The sequence below is a fragment of the Leopardus geoffroyi genome, chromosome B1 (assembly GCF_018350155.1).
Source record: "Leopardus geoffroyi isolate Oge1 chromosome B1, O.geoffroyi_Oge1_pat1.0, whole genome shotgun sequence".
Taxonomy (NCBI): Eukaryota; Metazoa; Chordata; class Mammalia; order Carnivora; family Felidae; genus Leopardus; species Leopardus geoffroyi.
In genome coordinates this window covers 203,466,528-203,488,053 of record NC_059327.1, presented here as the reverse complement: position 1 = coordinate 203,488,053, position 21,526 = coordinate 203,466,528, and the positions used below count along the sequence as shown (strand labels likewise).

General features: G+C 58.3%; 2 protein-coding genes across 7 annotated transcripts in view; one reads left to right on the top strand and one right to left on the bottom strand.

Annotated features, from left to right (window-relative positions):
- Positions 1-4,930: 4,930 nt before the first annotated feature.
- LOC123596243 (translation initiation factor IF-2-like) lies at positions 4,931-18,604 on the bottom strand. Of its 3 annotated transcripts, none has more exons than XM_045474722.1 (3): positions 18,376-18,604; positions 10,367-10,434; positions 4,931-6,554 (listed from the first exon to the last, which is right to left on the bottom strand). In XM_045474722.1, the coding sequence occupies exons 1-3, from the start codon at positions 18,400-18,402 to the stop codon at positions 5,909-5,911; spliced, it is 741 nt and encodes a 246-aa protein (XP_045330678.1). In that variant the 5' UTR covers positions 18,403-18,604; the 3' UTR covers positions 4,931-5,908. The 3 variants fall into 3 exon arrangements, with proteins under 3 accessions (XP_045330678.1, XP_045330676.1, XP_045330679.1); XM_045474720.1 differs by lacking the exon at positions 18,376-18,604 and adding an exon at positions 12,783-13,207; XM_045474723.1 differs by lacking the exons at positions 4,931-6,554; positions 18,376-18,604 and adding exons at positions 8,273-9,141; positions 12,783-13,215.
- The window catches only part of RGS12 (regulator of G protein signaling 12), a 119,561-nt gene continuing 111,236 nt past the window's right edge, over positions 13,202-21,526 (top strand). For all 4 annotated transcript variants that reach the window (XM_045474712.1, XM_045474713.1, XM_045474710.1 and 1 more), the window contains exon 1: positions 13,202-13,262. The gene's annotated coding sequence lies outside the window, so the exon portion shown is untranslated. The remainder of the gene's footprint in view (positions 13,263-21,526) is intronic.

Sequence of the window (21,526 nt, the reverse complement as noted above, 5' to 3'; positions counted from 1 at the left end):
CCTGGGATCCCCACACTGTGAGAATGTGGAAGAGTAAATGGTTTCACTTTGCTTCCCGCACTTTCTTATCACTTTCTTTGCGAAATTTGAGTCAGGGTGGGGGAGGGTAGACTTCTGGGGCTGGCTTATGATTCAAGACCGTGTCTTTTCTCTTCACCAGCCCTCCTCCTTTTGCCAGTATGAGAACCAGACTTCTGTTCCAGGCATGGACGTTGCTACCACATCCTATTCTCTAGGAAGAGCTCACCTTTCTCAGGAATTCAGCTCATTAAAATTTCCTTGCATGTTCTGCCTACTAACCTGATAGAAAAGTACGATAATTTTTTTCCTGGTGTACCCACTGTACCACGGGAGTGAAAGTGTTTGCGTCCTGCTCCACCCCAGTGGGGGAGAGGAGGTCCCGTTTTCTTTTATTTATTACTCTCCACATTAAAAGTGCTTAGGCTGGTGGAAAAGACTGACAGACTCGCAAACCATTCTTCTCAGGTGGAGGAAATGCCGTGGATTCTCGTATCCTGAACACAGTTTCCCCATGGTGCCATTTCTCTTGGCTTTTCTTCCTATTTCTATTTGGGATTGTTTGCAGAGGTTCTCAGAAATTGGCAGAACATTGGTGGCAGCCTCACACGGCAGCCAAGGAGCAAACTGAACATTGACACTCCTCTTCTGTCCCCATACATGCTGGGTTAGACTGAATGGGAGTGACCTACCTCCACCGAACAGTGGCAGCAAGATGGACATTGGATATGGAAGTTGTGACTCACTTTACCTACGAAGAGTCCACTAAATGTTTAAAAATCAAACAACACAGGGGCGCCTGGGTGGCACAGTCGGTCAAGCGTCCGACTTCAGCCAGGTCATGATCTCGCGGTCCGTGAGTTCGAGCCCCGCGTCGGGCTCTGGGCTGATGGCTCAGAGCCTGGAGCCTGTTTCCGATTCTGTGTCTCCCTCTCTCTCTGCCCCTCCCCCGTTCATGCTCTGTCTCTCTCTGTCCCAAAAATAAATAAACATTGAAAAAAAAAATTTTTTTTAAAAATCAAACAACACAATGTTACCGTTACTTAATACTTTATCAAGGGAAGACTGGGATACCAATGCCATCACAGCGGGTAACAGAATAGAAGGGAAACAAGCCAGAATTTTGGCCGAAAACCGGAAGCCTTCTCTGTGCCAACTGTGGCACAGAGTCCGAGTGTGTTATCGGGAGACGTGGCTTTGAGGATGCCAGCGGTGATGATACGCTTTGGAATAATTCAAGGATGACATTTGATATTTTCTGCATCTGCCCAAAGATGGAACATCCTGATGAAACATGTATCATATTTGACCTGATAATCACCCTCAGAAATGCAAAAAGAATGTCAACTAGATGCTGTCAAAACAATTAGATTTAATTTATACAAGACTCAAGCTGCATAGAAAAGTGAACTAGAACATCCTCAGACAAAGAGGAATCATGGTCTTGGGAGGAAAGTGAAACTGATTTCACGTGTGCTCTCTTGCAGCCACTTGGTGTGTTGGTCGCTACTGACAATATTAGGAAAGCTTGCTAAAGAAGAAAAGAGTAGGGGCGCCCAGGTGGCTCAGCCGGTTAAGCATCTGACCTCGGCTCAGGTCATGATCTCGCGGCTCATGGGTTCAAGCCCCACATCAGGCTCTGTGCTGACGGCTCAGAGCCTGGAGCCTGCTTCGGATTCTGTGTCTGCCCCTCCCTTGTTCATGCCCTGTCTCTATCTCTCAATAATAAGTAAACGTTAAAAAAAATTAAGCCTTTTTTTAATTGGAGAGAAAATAGCTTTTCTCCACAACAAATAAAAAACTTTAGAAATCCTCCTGCATTAATTTAGCTATTGCCTTAAGGTATGGTGAAAATCTTGCTTTTTTTTTTTTATTTTAAAGTTTAAAAAAATAATGTGTTTATTTTGAGAGAGAGAGAGAACCAGGGAGGAGCCGAGACAGAGGAAGGGAGAGAGGGAGAGAAAGAGAATCCCAAGCAGGCTCCACGCTATCAGCACAGAGCCTGACACGGGGCTTGAACTCATGAACTGTGAGATCATCACCTGCACCAAAATCGAGTCGGATGTTTAAATGAGCCACCCAGGCACCCTGAACATCTTGCTCTTATGGTGATTTCTATAATGAAATTAAAGTATCTGGCCCTATTTTCTGTGATAACGTTTCATATGCAACTCCATCACGATGTTTGAACATAATACATGAAATCTGGGATTCTTTTCCCACTATAAATATTTGCTCTAAGAATTTTATGGATGGCCCTGGTGGCTTCTGCCTCCGCGGAAGAAAGTTTCACCAAACTGAAAATACAACACAAATTAGGTGGAAATCTGGATCGTAACAAGCTAATTATAGATTTTGCAGAAACGAACACAAGAAAAGGTACTTTCTGGAATAAGTGTGTAAGCAGTTACGAATTTTGTGTGTCTGTTATTACCCATCTGGCCACAGTTGACCATTAACGGTCTCTAGACATAAGCAACAAAACGGTTTTGGGGTTCTGCTGTTGCGTGGTCACCTCCGAAGCATAGCTTTAGAAGACATACAGATGGCCAGTCAGTGTACCAAAAGGTGCTCAACCCCGTTAACCGTCAGGGAAACGCAAATCAAAACCACGATGATGTGCCGCCTCACACCTGGAAGGATGGATCCTTTCGAAAAAACCCGGAAAATAACATGCGTTGGCGAGGATGTGGGGAAACTGGGAGCCTGTGAACCACGGTGGGAACGTAAACTGGTGCAGCCGCTGCGGAAAACAGCGTGGAGGCTTCTTAGAAAATTAAATGCAGAGGGGCGCCTGGGTGGCGCAGTCGGTTAAGCGTCCGACTTCAGCCAGGTCACGATCTCGCGGTCCGTGAGTTCGAGCCCCGCGTCGGGCTCTGGGCTGATGGCTTAGAGCCTGGAGCCTGTTTCCGATTCTGTGTCTCCCTCTCTCTCTGCCCCTCCCCCGTTCATGCTCTGTCTCTCTCTGTCTCAAAAATAAATAAACAAAAAAAAAAAAAAAAAGAAAATTAAACGCAGAGCTACGGGATGCTCCAGCAATGCCACACCCGGGTGTGTCCACAAAGGAGTGGGAGCAGGGACCAGAGCGGATGTGGGTGCACCTGTATTCGCAGCATCACCGTTCGCGATGGTGACAGTGTGGAAGGTCCCCAGTGTCCGCGGACCGATGGACGGAGAGACGCACCGTGGGCCGGCCACACAACGGAATGGTACTCAGCCTTAAAAAAGGAAAGAGATCCTGCCGCCTGCCACCACACAGATGAGTCTTGAGCACACGTTAGGATCGGTGAATTAGGCCAGACACCGAGGGACAAACGCTGGGTGGCCGCTCACAGGAGGCCTCCCGCAGGGAAGCGGCAGAGACAGGAAGCGGATGGGGGCGCCGGGGGCGGGAGGGGCAGGGAGTCGGTGTTCGTGGGGTGGGAGGTTCAGTTGTGCGGGACGAAGGGTTGCGGGATGGAGGGTGGGCTCGGCTGTGTGTTACGAATGTGCTTAATGCCGCTGGACTGGACATTTAACAGTGGTTAAGACAGCAGATTTCGTGTGTCTGTTTTATCACGTTAAGCAAAATGGGGGAAAAGACCGCATCGCTTTACCTCTGCTTTGCAGTTTTGTTGTTTTATAGGAATTTTTGTCTGGGCAATATTTTACTGGAAACTTTCTTCAGTTTGGGACCAGGCCTAGGAGGAGCGGGGCGGGGGGGGGTCTCCTGGGAGGAGCTGTGGGTGGCTGGGTGGGTGGATTCTGAGCGAGGGAGCAGCAGTGCCCTCGCCGCGAGGCCTCACCCCTCCTGTGGCGCTGGCCCCAGCGTCGCCCTGCTGCCCGGGGGCAGACCCTTGGAGCCCCAACTGTCACAGCGGGACTGAAGGGGGTGACGTAGTGTCTGAGGTCTTCCCTCGGGAGCACGTGGGGCTGGGGCAGGGCTTGGTAGAGTTCTCTGTTCTCTCAGGAGGAGGAAGGGGGCTTTCCTGCCACAGAGACCGTCTTCCAGGCCTGCTGTCAGCACTCAGGCAGCCGCGTCGGTGGCACCAAGAGCAGGAGAACTGGGGGTGTGGAGGAGGTTCCGGCTTCCTTCAAGTGTGGAGGGCGGGCGTCCTGCTTACGCGTCAGGTGCCCGGGGGTGGGGGGACCTGGGGCTGGGGGGTTCCGAGGATGCAGGAATTCCCACGCCAAAACCCAGCAAGGCCCAGGCACTGGGACGGTTGGTCCCCGCGAAAGGGAAAGGTCACACTTTCACCCCAGTAACTCCCAAACCCTCCTCGCCCTCTGCAGCGAGTGACAGGGCAGGGTGGCAGGTGGGGGGGGGGGGGGGAACCGCCTCCTGCTACGGTCGGCTGGGGGGGCCTGGCTCTTCTGGCCTGCGGGACGGCGGGGTGTTGGGGACACATTGCTCCTTTTCACCATTTAATATTGGGGTCATACTGGTCCTGCCCGGTTTCTGAGGCCGGCTGACCAGGGGAGCGCCCCCAGGTTCCCCACGCTGTACCCCAGATGTCACCATAGAAAGCGCAGGAAGCACGTGGGAAGGGCCCCCTCAGCTCCGCTCGGTCAGCCACTGGGGTGGGTGTGGGGGCTCCTTCCTCCTTCCGCGCTGTCTCTGTCTCTGGTGCTGCCGCCAGGGTCCCTGAGCCCCGATGCCACCCTGTCAACCTCTGTGCCCCCGAGGTGGGAGGGAGGCCTGACCCTCCAGAGGCCAGTGTCTCCCGCTCAGGCCCTCCGGTGCTCGCCCACCCGCCCCAGACTCGGCGCTCCGTGGGTCCCAGGCGGAGAAGGACACACACGAGACCGGGTGGCCCCTCTAACAGCTCCAGCAGCCCTCCTCCGCCCACACGGCTTGGCTGGGCTACTCCTCTGGGGACACTGCAGGCCTGCGGTGGGTCCGCAGCATTCAGAGCCAGCTCAGGGGGGCAAGAGGGGCCGCAGGGAGGGCTGGAGGCCAGGTTGGGGTGCCACACTCTCAAGGACACTGGGCAGGGCTACGTCCGCGGCCGCCACCTGTCTCCTGGGCTCAGTCTCCGAGACACCTGTAAATGGGCACGTGTGGGCTGAGGATGGGGAGGCCGGGGAGGCCTGCAATGTATTCACTGTCGTTTTCCTATTTTGAGATGATGCTTTCTGATTTATCTCATGTTCATTTTCCGAGGAAGGGAGGCACTCTCCTAAGCTACATCTCCCCCAAATAGGAAGAGACATTTCAAAGTCGAGGGCGACTTTCAAAGTACAAGAGGGCAATGTTCACACCACGCGGGGGACCCCCTTTCCTGCTTTGTGGACTTGCCCAAGGCTGGCCTGCCTGTGGGGCCTCCCTGTCCCTGGCCACCAGCGCGATCCTCCCTGGAGCCCCAGGAAGAATCGAGTACGTTTCATGCAGGAACAATGTGCTCTGGTTAATTAGTGTATGTTCTGTTCGGTAACGATGTGGTCTATCTAATTACTGCATGTTCTATTTGGTAACAATATCCCTAATTAATACAAGTTCTATTTAGTAGCCATGTACTCTATTTAATTAATTTCATGTGTTCTGGGTAAAAACATTATGCTTCATTTGACGTATTTCCCCTGTGCACTGACCGTAATGAATTCCAAAACACAGAGGTGCAGCCGGTCGGTTTTGTGGATGTTCAGGGAAGGGGCGGCTTTCCCCCAGGAAGGTCAGGGAGGGCCTCAGGAGGGGGCCTGGAGCCGGAGCATTTCAGGTGGGGGCGGGTGTGAGTCGAGCTGGGTTGGGGGCCCCGAGACCCGCGTCCATCTCCCTGGTGACCCCTCATCTGCCCAAACCCTCTGGGTTCCACATGGGTCTGTCCTTCTCTGGTCGTGCCTGCCCCCTTGGTTCTTGTTTTGGGGTCCGCACCCCTCCCTGGCCCACACCGCTGACCGCAGGCCCCCAGATTCACTGTCCGCATTCCGTGCATGACTGCCACTGCCCTTTGTTGTCCCCTCCTCCGCACAGCCAAGGGCTCTTCTGGAACAGATCTGCCCAGCCTCCTGGGTGTGGTTCCTGAAGTGGCCCTGCTGGGCCACCACACCTGGACTTCCTGGAGCCTCCTCTCTCCTGCCCTGGACACTGTGTCCCCAAGCCTAGCATGTGCCCAGTGCAGGGGGCAATCAGAAGTGCACCCTGCCGATGGCCAGCTGTGGTCCTTTCTATCCAGGAGCTCCGGGGTGGGGGCCGTGGGACAGACGTGAACTTGACTCCCGTGCAGCATGACAGGATGGGGACAGGTGTGTGTATGGGCCTCGTCTCCCCCCGGGCAGCGTGTGTGGGGTGAGTTGATCCCTGGCAGGTGAGGAAGAAGCCCCCGGGGCGGCTCGCCAGCAGGCCCACTGAGGACAGGAAAGCAGGAGGAGCACGGGCTGGGGAGGGGGAGGGCACCCCGGGCCCAGGCTGAGTCCGTCCACTAGACACTTGACCACGAGCACCGGGTCTGGTCTCGTCTCTCCTGGCACCAAGGGCTTTCGGCTGTGAGGCCCCCACGTCCCGTCTCATGACTTCTTGGAAGGCACACAGGGGCCAGTTGAGGACAATCGGCTGCCTCCTGCAGAAGACAAGGCCGTGGGACTGTGAACAGGACCAGGCAATGTGTGTGGCCGGCCTCGGGCGGTGGCCCAGGGCTCGAGGGGAGGGGCCGAGTCAGGCTTTGGGATCAAATCCCAGCCCCGTCACCCAGTCCTGACTTGCTACCTCCCCTGCTCCAGCCTCAGTCTCCACCTGCAGAATGGGTTCAGGGGGTGGGTGCAGGGGAGCGGGGCGGGGGGAGGAACAGGTGTCAGGGGCAGGGTGGGAGCCAGGGAAGCTGACCTGGTGACGTCCACACCAGAGGTGTGTGTCTGAGGGAGGGGCTCATGTGGCCAGGCCTTTCTAAGTCAAGGACAGAATACCCACCCCTGGGAGCTGGGGCAACCGGGCTGCATGGAGTCCTGGGAAGACCAGCAGAGACCACACTGACCGGACGTACAGAAGGATGGGGTGGGCAGGGCAGGACAGTGAGGGGGCAGTGAGGGGACAGTGAGGGGGCAGTGAGGGGACAGTGATGGGGACAGTGATGGGGACAGTGAAGGGACAGTGAGGGAGGACAGTGAGGGGGCAGTGAGGGGACAGTGATGGGGACAGTGAGGGGGACAGTGAAGGGACAGTGAGGGAGGACAGTGAGGGGGCAGTGAGGGGACAGTGAGGAAGGACAGTGATGGGGACAGTGAGGGGGGCAGTGAAGGAGGACAGTGAGGGGGCAGTGAGGGGGACAGTGAAGGGACAGTGAGGGAGGACAGTGAGGGGGCAATGAGGGGGACAGTGAAGGGACAGTGAGGTCACAGTGTGAGACAGTGAGGGGACCTTGCAGGACAGTGAGGGGGCAGTGAGGGGGACAGTGAAGGGACAGTGAGGGAGGACAGTGAGGGGGCAGCGAGGGGGGCAGTGAAGGGACAGTGAGGTCACAGTGTGAGACAGTGAGGGGACCGTGTGGGACAGTGAGGGGGCAGTGAGGGAGGACAGTGATGGGGGACAGTGGCGGGAGATAGTGGGGGGGACAGTGAGGGGACAGTGCGGGGACAGTGGGAGAAGGCAATGGGGTTTCCAGCGAATCCTTCCTGCTCTCAGAGCAGGTGAGGTGGATGTGCCCACCTGGCTCCAGATGGGTGACCCAGAGCGCCACATCCTCTCCTCTGGGTTGACCCAGCGCTGCCTGCATCCCAGGGGACGGTAAGGAAGGTGAGCGAGGTGCAGGCCGGGGGGGTGGGGGGCGCTGCTGGCAGGAGACCACGCTGGCGGCTCGCCCCCCACCCCCCAGTAGCAAGTCCCACCACAGGGAGGAGCAGACCAGTGGGGAGGGGGCAGGCACCCCGCCCCCAGGGGGAGCCACCCACGGGCCTGGCCAGGAACAAGCCTCAGGCCTCCTCTCCGGAGTCCATGCCTGCTGGGGGCGGTGGGGGGCGGGGGAGGGAGGGGGCGTGTCCCCAGAGACCACAGGCTGCGGGCAGTCACTGCCACTGGTGAGCCGTCTGGTGGCCAGCCGGGGAAGGGGGATCAGCACTCAGCCCCTAGAACCCCCCCCCCCCCCCGCGGTGTCCCGACTCACTGGCAGGTGACTTCCAGGAGCACAGCAAACCCCGCACTGGTGGCCTTGGGGCCTCCTCCCCCGGTGGCATTGACCATCGGTGTGAGGGTGTGAGCGAGCTCTGGGCCTGCCCAGCTGGGGGTGGGAGGGCTCTGTGCCTCCTTCCCTAGGTCAGTGTTCTTAGTGACTGAGAAGCCGCTTTGTGCAGGAAAGCCCCCCTTTTTAATGACAAGGGAAATTGGAAAATGTCTGCACAGAGCGGGGAGCAGGGGTAGAATGTGACACACACAGCCACCGTGTCCCCGCGAGGACCACGGACCGCATCGCCGTCCTTTGGAGTGTGGCTCGGCTTCTGCTGGATGGCTTTGCATCTGAGGGGGCAGCCGTGGGGTCCCAGGACCCACAGGGCCGGGGACTGCTTGGGGGGGGGGGTCCCGCCAGCTGCTGAGTAGCGTCTGTACGATTTTACATTTAGGGGCGAGGGGGACATCCACGGGGGCTGCGGACCCACTGGTGCATGTGCTACGGACTGGGCCCCTCCATGCCAGCCCGGCTCTAACCTCAGGGCAGGACAGGGTTTGGGTGGCCTGGAGCCAGTGTCTGCTCAAACCCTGAAAGGGACAGTTCTCATAAAGTCCGGGCAGCCCTCTTTTGGGGACAGAGCGACCCTGGAGGCGGGAGACCCGTCTACCGTAGAGACCCGCATTGGCATGAGGGGTCCTCCCGCCGAGGGGTCCCGCCTCCCCTCAGGCCGGCTCTGGGCCCCGGAACAGAACGGAAATGGCCGTGGGCCTCCCCGGGGCGGGGCGGGGGGGGCACCGCAGCCTCCTGCCCACCAGCTCCCCTCTTCTGCCATCGTGGGAGCCAACCAGCCTCTAGCGCCCGCTTGCCACAGAGCCCCGCGGTCCGGCCCCCGCCCGGCTGCTCACTCAGGCGCCCCCCACTTCCCCCCTTGTGCCCCCGGGGCCTCAGCCCACAGAAGGCAGCCGCCACCACAGCCTGCGGGCGGGTGCTCCTCAGAGGACATTTCTGAGGCTGGGTGACCAGATGCTTTATCGCCCCAAACGGACTCCTAGAGAGAAAGGGGGAGCTATTTATAAGCCTGCTTCGGATCCTCTGTCCCCCCTCCTCTCTCTGCCCCTCCTCTGCATTATCTCTTTCTCTCTCTCAAAAATAAACTAAACATTAAAAAAAAGAGGGGCGAGGCCCCTGGATGGCTCAGTCGGTTGAGCGTCCGACTTTGGCTCAGGTCATGCTCTCACGTTTTGTGGGTTCGAGCCCCACGTTGGGCTCTGTGCTGACAACTTGGAGCCTGGAGCCCGCTTCGGATTCTGTGCCTCCCTCTCTCTCTGCCCCTCCTCTGCTTGTGCTCTGTCTCTCTCTGTCTCAAAAACAAACATTAAAAAAATTTTTTAAAAAATAGGGGCGGCTGGGTGGCTCAGTCGGTTGAGTGTCTGACTCAGTTTCGGCTCAGGTCATGATATCATAGTTTGTGGGGTCGAGGCCTACGTTGATCTCTGTGCTGATGGTGTGGAGTTGGCTTGGGGTTCTCGGTCTTTCTCTCTCTCTCTGCCCCTCCCCCTGCTCCTCCTACTCTCTCTCAGAAATAAATAAAAACAAACATTGAAAAAAAGAAAACACAGATAAAGAATGAAGACCACGGGTGTGTGCCAGGTGGAGCCATAGGGGTGCCTGTGATGAACTCGAAGTCAGCTTGACTGGATCCTGGGGCCCCCAGACACGGGCCAAACGTCACTTCCGGCATGTCAGGCGGGGCATCAGGCTCCACAGGGAGTGGGAACAGTGTCCCAGGGCCACGACCAGACAGAGATTCTTGTTTTTTTCTGTTTTTGTAAAGTTTATTTCTTTCTTTTGAGAAAGAGCACAGTGGGGGAGGAACAGGCAGAGACGGAGAGAGCCTGACGTGGGGCTCGAACTCATGAACTGTGAGATCATGACCTGATCTGAAATTAAGAGTCAGACGCTCAACCCACTGAGCCACCCAGGCACCCCTGGCCGGAGGCTCTTGTAAAGCACGTGACTGGTAGAGGGAACTTAATCGATAAGACCTGTCTTCTCAAATCGAGACTCAGTTTCCCTTTCCACTGCTTCTCAGCATGACTTTCCCCCACTTCCAGGGGTCCTGAGTGCCCCGAAGGGATGGGCCAGCAGGGAAGCAGCTCCCCCGCCCCACCCCTGCTGCATCAGCACCCTCCCTTCTCCCAGGCGTGCTGCCTGCCTGCGTGGACCCGGCACACACACGTGCGTGCGGAGAGGAGAAGCAAGACGAAGGCCACCTCCCAGGGCGGCTCTCCACTCCTCCTCCCTGCTCCGGAAGCCTCCACGGGTGGGACTCAGCAGGAGCCTAGAAGGCGAGAAAGCGGGAGAAGGGTGAGGGTGGGGCTTATTTCCCAGCTTTCTCTGTGTGGAGCCATTCCCCCGGGTCCTGTCTGGCTGCTCCGTCTCTCCCTGTCTCTCTGGGTTGTCCCCATGCTCCCTCAGCCCTGGAGGCGGCACCTGTTCCCTCCACACTGTAGGTCCTGTCTCTGCACTCACTCTTTGCCTTTCCTACCAACTGGGGCTTTGTTAGACTCTTCTCAAATTTCCTCCCGGGACCGAAACAAATAATACAAGACCTAATGAGGAGGAGATCCCAACCAGGAAAACGTGGTGGGGAGGCATGGGGAGGGGAGACAAGTATTTCTGAAGCCACACAAAACAGGTGATACATTCAGAAGAGAGGGAGACGGGAGAAGGGACGGCGCTGCACAGGGTCCAGGACACAAGCGCGTGGAGGATGGACAGGCAGTGAGTGGCCTGTTTCAAAGGGAAGGAAGGCACAAGAGGAGGAGTCAAGGGCAAGCGGGAAGGAGCAGGGGCCCCAGCGCTGGTGAAAGGAAACGAGAGGATGAAAAAGGGACCCTGGCTTAAGCCGGCAGCTGAGACACAGCTGAGACAAGGCAGGGAGGACAGAATCTCAGGAGGCAGGAGGGATACGTGATACGATCGGGGCTGAGGCCTGTGACTGGGCGGGACACTGCCCATCTGCTCTCCTGCACCTGTCCCTGGACATACAGCAGAGGTAGGCTTGGGTGCTCGTCTCAGTCCACCTGGGTTGCTATGACAAAAATACTACAGACTGGTGAGGGGGACACTTATCAACAACAGAGCTCCTGAGGCTGGAAGTCCAAGATCAAGGCAACAGCAGATTGAGTGTCTGGTGAGAGCTTCACCGGTTCATAGCCAGCCGGTGGCGAAGGACGAGGGAGCTCACCGCAGTCTCTTTCATAAGGCACGAATCCCATTTGTGGGGGCTCCACCCTCACGACCCAATCACCTCCCAGAGGCCTCATCCCCAACACCACTGCACTGGGGGCGAGGCCGCAACATGAGTTCCCCGGGTACACAGGCCACGGCAGTGCTGCTGTGGAGACAGTGGGCCCCCAGTGTCTCAGAGCTCCCCATTTCTGGCCCCGTGGCAGCTCTCCTGGTGGCCCGCCCGCGTCCACCATGCCGGCTCCACATTCTATAACTCTGTCCAGCTAGGTGGTTTATTTGCAACAAGGGGAAGACGCGTACTGACAATATGCTGTAGGGGGAACATCCCCCTTGCTATCGTTTTGGGAGCTCTGGAGGGAATATGAAATGTGGCTTAGTTCTCGGAGTTTTCCATTCAACAGAGGGACTGGAGACGTGATGGCTAGTGTATTTGTCGTGATGATTTAATAGACAACCCAGCAGGCTTCGGCCAGGTCTGAGAGCTGGCTGTGTAATTGAAAGCCGGGACCCAACTAGTCAGGAATCCTGCACTTGATTTTTTTTCCCCACTTAGCGTGTAGGGCAAATGCCCAGGGGACTGTTTCCCCAAAGTACTCTAGCTGGTCATTATGACTACAGAGAAAGTAATTTCCAAAGAAACAGTGATTGCTGAGGAAGAAGACAACAGGAGGCAGGGGAGAGGTAACCCGGGAGGGTCTCCTGGGGGACTCAGGCAGGAGGGGAGGGTTGGAGCAGTGCCCCTGGGGACCTCCAGGGCAACCGGGCAAAGCCTGCCTGGCTCTCGCACCTGTGGGAAGGACTAGGGGATGATTGTGCTCCTGGGGGGACAACACACTTCTCATCTGCTCCCCTCCCTTATTTCCGGGTGGAATTCAGTCTAGATGCACATCAAGGTCCTCTGGAGAGGGTGCGGGATCCCAGACTCTGGGCGGGGTCATGGAGGAAGCGTCCAGTCGCCTTCAGGGACCGGGCTGGAGAGGAATCGGGACCAGAGTGGGGGGTCTCGCGAGGGGTGCCCAGGCGGGGGCGCAGTTGGGAACCCGGGCCGGCGGGGGAGATAGGGGGCCCAGGAGGCAAGAAGGGACCCTGAGGGGGGAACTCGGGAGTCGGGAGAGGACCCGGGTGGTGGTGGGTCAGGAGGGAACCCAGGCTGGGGGGGGCGGGGATACGGGGCCCGGGAGACGCGAGGCAACCCGGGCTGGGAAGGGGGGAGTCGGGAGGAGACCCGGGGCAGGGACGCGAGAGGAGACTCGAGCTGGGAGGAACCGGGGCGGGGAGACGGGAAGGGACTCGGGTGGGCGGGTCGGGAGGGGACTCCAGGCGGGGGCGCAGGAGGGGCCGAGGAGATGGGAGGAGACCTGGGCAGGTGTGTAAGGTGGAGCCCGGGGCGGAGGCGCAGGAAAAGCCCCAGAATGGGAGGGGATCGGGGCTTACAGAAAGGAGAGGACTGGGCGGGGTATCTGGAAGGATTCCACCGCCGGAGTCCCCGACCACCTCCGCGCGGGCAGCGGAAGTCTTGTCCCGGGTCCGGAGGCTCCGCCCCCCCATATCCGCCGCGCAGGCCCCGCCTCCGGATGAGGCCCCGCCCCTCATTTCTTTCTACCCTCGTCCCCTGGAAGCCTGGCCGCGCGCCCAGTCTCTCACCCCTGTAGACTCCGCCCCCGTAGGCCCGCCCCGCCCCCGGCGGCTCCGCCCCGTCACCGAGGCCCCGCCCCACAGGCCAAGCATTCTGGCTCGGTCTTGGACCCGCCCACGTCCTTAGAGACCACGCCTTCCACCCGCCCCGCCCTCGCGCAGACCACGCCCCCCGCCCCCCGCCCACCAGGGCTCCCGCCCCCCCGGGCGGGCGGCGGCAGCGGAGCGACCGTTGCGCGCGCGGGCGGAGCGGATCGCGGCCGGCGGAGCGAGCGGCCGGTAGGTTGCGGGCCGGGCGCAGGGTCGCCCCGCCTCCGTTTCTTTCTTCTCTGGGCGCGCGCTCGCGCTCTCCGCGGCCCGGCCGCCGGCCCCGCCCAGCGAGGCCGAGGGTCGAGGGGGCCTGGGGGCCGCCGGCGTCCCGCTCGTCTGGGTCCCCGCGTCCCCGGGCCGCCCGGCCGCCCGCCGCTCTCCTTTTGTTCCTGGGCCCTCCGCCGAGGACTTTGTCGTGGGCCCGGCGCGGGCGGACCCCGCCGGGGCCTGGGTTGTGGGGTCTCCGAGGGGCCGACCGCTCCTTGGCAGGACCCGAGGGTCCCGGTCCGGGGTCGGGGTGGGGGGCGGCGGATGGGCCGAGAACCCGGTCCCGCCGTGCCCACCGCGCTCGCCCAGACCTGGGCCGGAGCCCGGGGGCCCGTGTCTGCGTCCGGTCTGGAGTTTCCTGGTCGCCCCCAGCAGGCGGTCGCATTGTTTGGGTCGAGGTGTCTCCAGGGACCCTAACTCCAGCGATTAACTGTGGCAACGTCAGTGCAGCGGCCGGGCGGGTTTCCCGGTTGTGGGGTGTAGACAGAGCGGCCCAGAGTTGTGGGGTGTAGACAGAGTGGTCCAGAGTTGTGGGGTGTAGACAGAGAGCGGTCCAGAGTTGTGGGGTGTGGACAGAGAGTGCTCCAGAGTTGGGTATAGACAGAGAGTGCTCCAGAGTTGTGGGGTGTAGACAGAGTGGCCCAGAGTTGTGGGGTGTGGACAGAGCAGCCCAGAGTTGTGGGGTGTAGAGAGAGAGTGGCCCAGAGTTGTAGGGTATAGACAGAGAGTGGTCCAGAGTTGTAGGGTGCAGAGAGCGGCCCAGAGTTGTGGGGTGTAGAGATAGCGTGGCCCAGAGTTGTGGGGTATAGACAGAGTGGCCCAGAGTTGTGGGGTGTAGACAAGAGTGGCCCAGAGTTGTGGGGTTTTGACAGAGCGGCCCAGAGTTGTTGGGTATAGACAGAGAGTCGTCCAGAGTTGTGGGGTGTAGACAGAGTGATCCAGAGTTGTGGGGTGTAGACAGAGTGGCCCAGAGTTGTGGGGTGTAGACAGAGCGGCCCAGAGTTGTGGGGTATAGACAGAGAGTGGTCCAGAGTTGTGGGGTATAGACAGAGAGTGGTCCAGAGTTGTGGGGTGTGGGCAGAGTGATCCAGAGTTGTGGGGTGTAGAGAGAGAGTGGCCCAGAGTTGTGGGGTGTGGACAGAGTGGCCCAGAGTTGTGGGGTGTGGACAGAGCGGCCCAGAGTTGTGAGGTATAGACAGAGAGTGGTCCAGAGTTGTGGGGTGTGGGCAGAGTGGTCCAGAGTTGTGGGGTGTAGAGAGAGAGTGGCCCAGAGTTGTGGGGTGTGGACAGAGTGGCCCAGAGTTGTGGGGTGCGGACAGAGCGGCCCAGAGTTGTGGGGTGTAGACAGAGAGTTGTCCAGAGTTGTGGGGTATAGGCAGAGAGTGCTGCAGAGTTGTGGGGTGTGGACAGAGTGATCCAGAATTGTGGGGCATAGACAGAGTGGCCCAGAGTTGTGCGGTGCAGACAGAGAGCGGCCCAGAGTTGTGGGGTGTAGAGAGAGAGTGGCCCAGAGTTGTGGGGTGTAGACAGAGTGGCCCAGAGTTGTGGGGGGTAGACAGAGTGGTCCAGAGTTGTGGGGTATAAACAGAGAGTGGTCCAGAGTTGTGGGGTGTGGAGAGAGCGGCCCAGAGTTGTGGGGTGTAGACAGAGCGGCCCAGAGTTGTGGGGTGTAGAGAGAGAGTGGCCCAGAGTTGTGGGGTATAGACAGAGTGGCCCAGAGTTGTGGGGTGTAGACAGAGTGGTCCAGAGTTGTGGGATGTGGACAGAGCAGCCCAGAGTTGTGGGGTATAGACAGAGTGGTCCAGAGTTGTGGGGTGTAGACAGAGTGGTCCAGAGTTGTGGGGTGTTGACAGAGCGGCCCAGAGTTGTGGGGTATAGACAGAGAGTGGCCCAGAGTTGTGGGGTGTAGACAGAGTGGTCCAGAGTTGTGGGGTATAGACAGAGAGTGGTCCAGAGTTGTGGGGTGCGGACAGAGCGGCCCAGAGTTGTGGGGTATAGACAGAGTGGCTCAGAGTTGTGGGGTGTAGACAGAGTGGCCCAGAGTTGTGGGGTGTAGACAGAGTGGCCCAGAGTTGTGGGGTGCGGACAGAGCATCCCAGAGTTGTGGGGTGTAGAGAGAGAGTGGCCCAGAGTTGTGGGGTGTAGACAGAGTGGCCCAGAGTTGTGGGGTGTTGACAGAGCGGCCCAGAGTTGTGGGGTATAGACAGAGAGTGCTCCAGAGTTGTGGGGTGTGGACAGAGTGGCCCAGAGTTGTGGGGTGTTGACAGAGTGGTCCAGAGTTGTTGGGTATAAACAGAGAGTGGCCCAGAGTTGTGGGGTGTAGAGAGAGAGTGGCCCAGAGTTGTGGGGTGTAGACAGAGCTACCCAGAGTTGTGGGTATGGACAGAGTGATCCAGAGTTGTGAGGTGTAGACAGAGCGGCCCAGAGTTGTGGGGTATGGACAGAGTGGACCAGAGTTATGGGGTGTAGAGAGAGAGTGGCCCAGAGTTGTGGGTTATAGACAGAGTGGCCCAGAGTTGTGGGGTGTAGACAGAGTGGTCCAGAGTTGTGGAATGTGGACAGAGCGGCCCAGAGTTGTGGGGTGTGGACAGAGTGGCCCAGAGTTATGGGGTGTAGAGACAGAGTGGTCCAGAGTTGTGGGGTGTAGACAGAGTGGTCCAGAGTTGTGGGGTGTGGACAGAGCGGCCCAGAGTTGTGGGGTGTAGACAGAGTGGCCCAGAGTTGTGGGGTATAGACAGAGAGTGGTCCAGAGTTGTGGGGTGCGGACAGAGCGGCCCAGAGTTGTGGGGTATAGACAGAGTGGCTCAGAGTTGTGGGGTGTAGACAGAGTGGCCCAGAGTTGTGGGGTGCGGACAGAGCATCCCAGAGTTGTGGGGTGTAGACAGAGTGGCCCAGAGTTGTGGGGTGTAGACAGAGTGGTCCAGAGTTGTGGGGTGTGGACAGAGCGGCCCAGAGTTGTGGGGTGTAGACAGAGTGGCCCAGAGTTGTGGGGTGTAGACAGAGTGGCCCAGAGTTGTGGGGTATAGACAGAGAGTGGTCCAGAGTTGTGGGGTGTGGACAGAGCGGCCCAGAGTTGTGGGGTATAGACAGAGTGGCTCAGAGTTGTGGGGTGTAGACAGAGTGGCCCAGAGTTGTGGGGTATGGACAGAGTGGACCAGAGTTATGGGGTGTAGAGAGAGAGTGGCCCAGAGTTGTGGGTTATAGACAGAGTGGCCCAGAGTTGTGGGGTGTAGACAGAGTGGTCCAGAGTTGTGGAATGTGGACAGAGCGGCCCAGAGTTGTGGGGTGTGGACAGAGTGGCCCAGACTTATGGGGTGTAGACAGAGTGGCCCAGAGTTGTGGGGGGTAGACAGAGTGGTCCAGAGTTGTGGGGTGTAGACAGAGCGGCCCAGAGTTGTGGGGTGCGGACAGAGTGGCCCAGAGGTGTGGGGTGTAGACAGAGCCCCAGGGTTGTAGGGTGTAGATGGAGAGCAGCCCCGGAGTTGGGTGCAGACAGGGGCTTCCGAGCGTGCCTCCTGGCCTGGCCCCTGCCCGGCCACTTTCCTGGGATGAGGCCTTGGGCAGGTGACCGCCCACTCGTGCCTCAGGGCCCCTTAGAGGATGGCTCGGGAACGTGGCCTGCCAGGAGGCCGCTCTTGGTTATGAGGGGTCTGTCGGGGGCCCTGGGAGCGGCCCGTGTCAGTGATGCCGTGGTCACGGTGTGCTGTGGGAGGGGCCCGTGGGGGGCCGGCTCTGGAGAGGAGGGGCGCAGCGGAGGGGGCAGCACCCCCACCCTGGCCGTGGGGTGAAGCGCACAGGGAGGGGTCCTGGCGTCTGGAACGGGCAGTGGGGGAGGGGAGGAGGAGTAGAGTGTGGTTACAGTTTTACTGCGGAAACATGATTGTCACCGTGTGAACTTCATAAAAATGCCACCCCACCCGGTGGGTTTGACGACCAGAGACCGCAGGCACGCAGGGCTCGGCTCAGGACCCGGACTTGAGGGACGCTCCTCAGGTGGACGGCCCAGTGCTTGGGTGCCCACAGTGAGGGCCCTGGCCGACGGGCAGTGAGGGACGTGGGCACTTCTCGGGCCATGGGGACCAGCGGGGCGAGGGAGGCCATGGTGGCCAGAGGGAAGGCGGTGGACTTGGGCTGGACGTGTGGGGCGGCCGTGGCGGCTGTGTCGTGGGGTGGGTCGGGGTGAGGAGAGGGGCACCGAGCAGGCCTGCGCGGCAGAGAGAGGGCAGCTGCCGGTGCTGGCAGCCCCAGGGTCAAGGGCAGGCCTCGCTCCCACTGTCTAGAATGAAGGCTGCTGGGAAGGGAGGGCCGGGGAGCAGATGAGGCTGTAGGGCTGGGACTGGGCGCTGGCTGTGGATGCCGGAGGGCGTGTGGGGGGAGGGGCAGGGGGGAGGCTGGTTGAGGCTGCAGGAGGCACGTGGGAGGGACTGGAGGGAGGGGACGGGAGGGACGGGGTGCTCCCAGGGAAGACGACAGGGGTTCACTTTGCGATTGTGTGGTCTCCTGCCCCCTGCCCTGTCTGTGTCAGAACCAACCGGGCCAGGCAGACGGTGAGGACGCGGGAGAAAACAGGGTGTCGGGGCGGCAGGCAGTGGGTGCAGCAGGGCCCTGTTACATTTTACCTTTTCTTTGGCTTGGTGGAAGTCCTGTAAACATTTCTTTTTCGAATTAGCGCTTGAAGGAGTTTCCTGTGGCTGCTGTAACAAATCACCGCAAACTTCGGGGCTTCCGCATAGGAAGCCAGAAGTCCGAGATGGGTGTCACTGGGCCGAAACTGAGTGACACCTCGCTCCGGGAGAGCCCATTCCGTCCCCTTTGAGCTTCTGGGGGCCGTCCTCAGTCCTTGGGCCCCGCGTCCCCGGCTCCCCGGCTCCCTGCCTTCCTCCCACAAGGGCCCCTGCGATTGCAGACCCGGGGCCTCTCCCACCTCCACGTTGTCACCCCTCCAAGTCCCTGCTGCCTGTCGGTGGCGTTCCGAGTCCGGGAACTGGGACCTGAGTCTCGGGACCACTGTCCGGCCCCCCGCCGTGCTCCGCACCTGGTGTCTGGGAGGACCGCCTGTCATCTCACGCACCTTCTGGGGTGGGGCCGGTGGCCCGGGCAGAAGATCGGCCTCAGGTGACTTGTTCTTACTGCTTGGGGGGTGGGGGGTGGTCACTGCTCCCTTGACCGTCTGACGAAAACTGGAGTCTCTCCTGAGACGTGCGCTCTGTACACAGGCCCATGTGATTTTTACCCGTGATTTCCGGCGTCGCGCGTTCAAAAGGTCACCTGATCCGTTGGTCTGTGTGCACCGGGCAGAGAGCTCTCGTGTTAGAGCCTTTCCCACAGACAGCAGGTGCTTTGTCCTTTCTGGCCGTCTTCCGTGTCCCATCCTGTGGCTTGGCTGTCCCCAACCCTCTAACCATGGTGACCCCCGAGGTATACCCTTCCCCGGCTGTGTTCCTGTTCACACAGTCATTTCTAGATGGACACGCACACATGCACGCACACAGATGTGCACGCACAGGCGCACACGCACAGACCTATCCCTCCACACAGACACGAGACACCCACACAGCTACTGAGAGGTACGCACGCACACACAGATCCCCGCAGAGGCACACACGGACACCCTCCCACAGACACAGAGGCACCCCCAGACACACGCGCGCACACACACCGTGCTACTCACCTTTTTCTGCATCTGGCTGTCCCTAAACCTTGGTCGTGATCATCCCTCCAGGACGCTGGGTGAAGGGCCAAGACGACAGATCGTCCGTGCCTCCTGCAGTGTCGTCTGAGCTTTCCGTTTTCCCACAGGTGCAGCGCAGCCTCGGCTCTCCCAAGGCCCCTCCACCCCTTCCTCTCCCTCCACCTCCCACCACAGGCATAGCTTTTGGTTAAACCTCTGACCCTCGGGATGGTTTGTCACCGACCGGCCGGGACACTGAGTGCAGCAGCTTTCCCACCCGGCCCTGCCACCCGCCTATTCCAGAACTCTCTCCTGCCTTACACCCCCATTGTGGCGGTGCCTGCTGTTGGGGCGTTTTCTCCCGGGGTCCCGCGTCCTGCCCCAGTCTGTTCTGGTCCCGGGAAGGCCCCTGCACGGCTGTCGCCCAGCGTCCCCTGTGCCACTGTCCCTCTGTGTCGGTCCCCGCACTCTGGACCCCGCTCTCCGCCTGGGCTCACTCCTCGTTTTGCTGAAGGAGGTATTCTGGATAGCTAAGGGACATTACATAGATAATACTCTCGTCTTTGGTTCTGAAAATATCTTTACTCCTCAGTTACTTTTGGTTTAGCTGGGTATAGAATATTGAAAATACTGAAAAATATTTTCTCAGTTTTTAAAAAAAATTTTTTTTAATGTTTAATTTTGAGAGAGAGGGAGAGAGAGAGACAGAGTGTGAGCAGGGAAAGGGCAGAGAGAGGGAGACACAGAATCAGAAGCAGGTTCCAGGCTCCGAGCTGTCAGCACAGAGCCCGACGCGGGGCTCGAACCCAGGAACTGTGAGATCATGGCCTCAGCCAAAGTCGGACACTCAACCGACTGAGCCACCCAGGTGCCCCTATTTTCTGAGGTTTTTGAAGATGTTGCTTCGTGGTCTTCCGTCTCCATCACGGGTGCCGTTCTGATTTCAGTTGTCCCGTCTGTGATCTGGCCCCAGGAAGCTCACGGGGGCTTCCCCTGTTCCCCCTGTGCCCCGAACTAGCCCATGATGGTGCTGGTTCTCAACGCTGTGCCGCTGTGCTGGGCACGGGGTGGGGCCCTTCGGCCTGGGGACTGACTTTTCTGTTACTCCCGTGAGAATTTCCTGCTTTCAATCTTGAGTTCTTTCTGGAACTCCTTGTATCTGGAATTGGGATCTCCTGGCTGACCTGCTAATCCCCTGATCTCTTTTCTCCTCTTGTTGATCTGGGAGATGTTTGCTCCACTCTTGGGAGATTGTGTCCCATTGTCTCCCAGCCCTCTGTTAGTCCCTTTATCGCCATTATCCTTTTCCGTTTTCAAGAGTTCTGTTTTGGTTTCCCTTTTCTTTTTTAAAAAAAAGATCTCTTGTTCTTTATTCAGAGATTTAGAACCTTCTTTTCTGGAAGATAGTAAACATACTTCAAGTTTTTATTCTGGTTTTCTTTTTTCCTTCCCCCCCCCCCCCATTTTTCCTAAGACCATAAGACCATCTCTTCCACGACAGCAGGGTTTTTTCCTCAATAGCATTCATGGCTGATCTCAAACACCTAAAACTGCCAGGCGCGTAGAAATATCACGTAGTGTTCACATGTCCTGTGTCATTACTGATGTTGGGTGGGAGGGATTCGGGGGTTTCCACCAGTTGCTGAGAAAGGTTCTCAACATCTCCCAACACTGGATTTGTCTGTTTCTGCTTTTTGCTCCTTCAGGCTTGGTTCATGTGTGTGAATCTGTTATTAAGTTGGCACACGTTTGTGGTGATGACTCTGCTGATGAATGGGGCTTGAAATCTCGTATTAAGTCAGCCCGCCGAGCTTCCTCACGTTGACTGTTTGCACAGCACAACTCTTCCATTCTTTTACGCTCAGCCTGTTTGTGTCCTTGCGTTCAGAGTCAGCTTCTTATAAAACATATGGTTGAGTCCCGATCATGTATCCAGTTTGATAGTGTTGGCTTTTGAATGTGAACGTTTTACCCATTTACATTTTTCAGTGTTTAAATATCCCTCCCCCAAATTGAAGAATTTTTTTATTAGCTGATAAATAATAAACACAAATGCCTCCAAAGCAACTTGGGGGCGGGGAATAAATAATATTGGCAATATTCTTTTTTTTTTAAGTAGGGTTCACACCCAGAGCAGAGCCCAACATGGGGCTTGAACTCACGACCCTGAGCTCAAGACCTGAGCTGAGAGCAAGAGTCGGACGCTTAGCCGACAGAGCCACCCAGGCACTCCTATTTGGAATACGCTTAAAAAATTTTTTTAAATTTATTTATTTTGAGAGAGAGAGAGAGAGAGAGAGAGAAGCCCAAGCAGGCTCTGTGCTGTCAGCTCGAACTCACGAACCATGAGATCATGGCCTGAGCTGAAATCAAGAGTCAGATGCTCAACTGACTGAGTCACCCAGGTGCCCCATAATTTTTGTTTTGAGAAAAATTAAGAGGGGGGGGCGCCTGGGGGGCTCAGTCGGTTAAGCGACCGACTTCAGCTCAGGTCATGATCTCACAGTTCGTGAGT

Excerpts from the sequence above, each read along its gene's own strand:
- LOC123596243 (XM_045474720.1), bottom strand. The coding sequence starts at position 12,941 with ATGAGGGGCGGGGCCTCATCCGGAGGCGGGGCCTGCGCGGCGGATATG. Across the intron at positions 10,435-12,782 it reads CGCCCAGTCCTCTCCTTTCT|GCTCCTGCTGAGTCCCACCC; the intron begins GTAAGCCCCGAT and ends CTCGCCTTCTAG. Across the intron at positions 6,555-10,366 it reads GTGGAGAGCCGCCCTGGGAG|GAGGCAGCCGATTGTCCTCA; the intron begins GTGGCCTTCGTC and ends TGTCTTCTGCAG.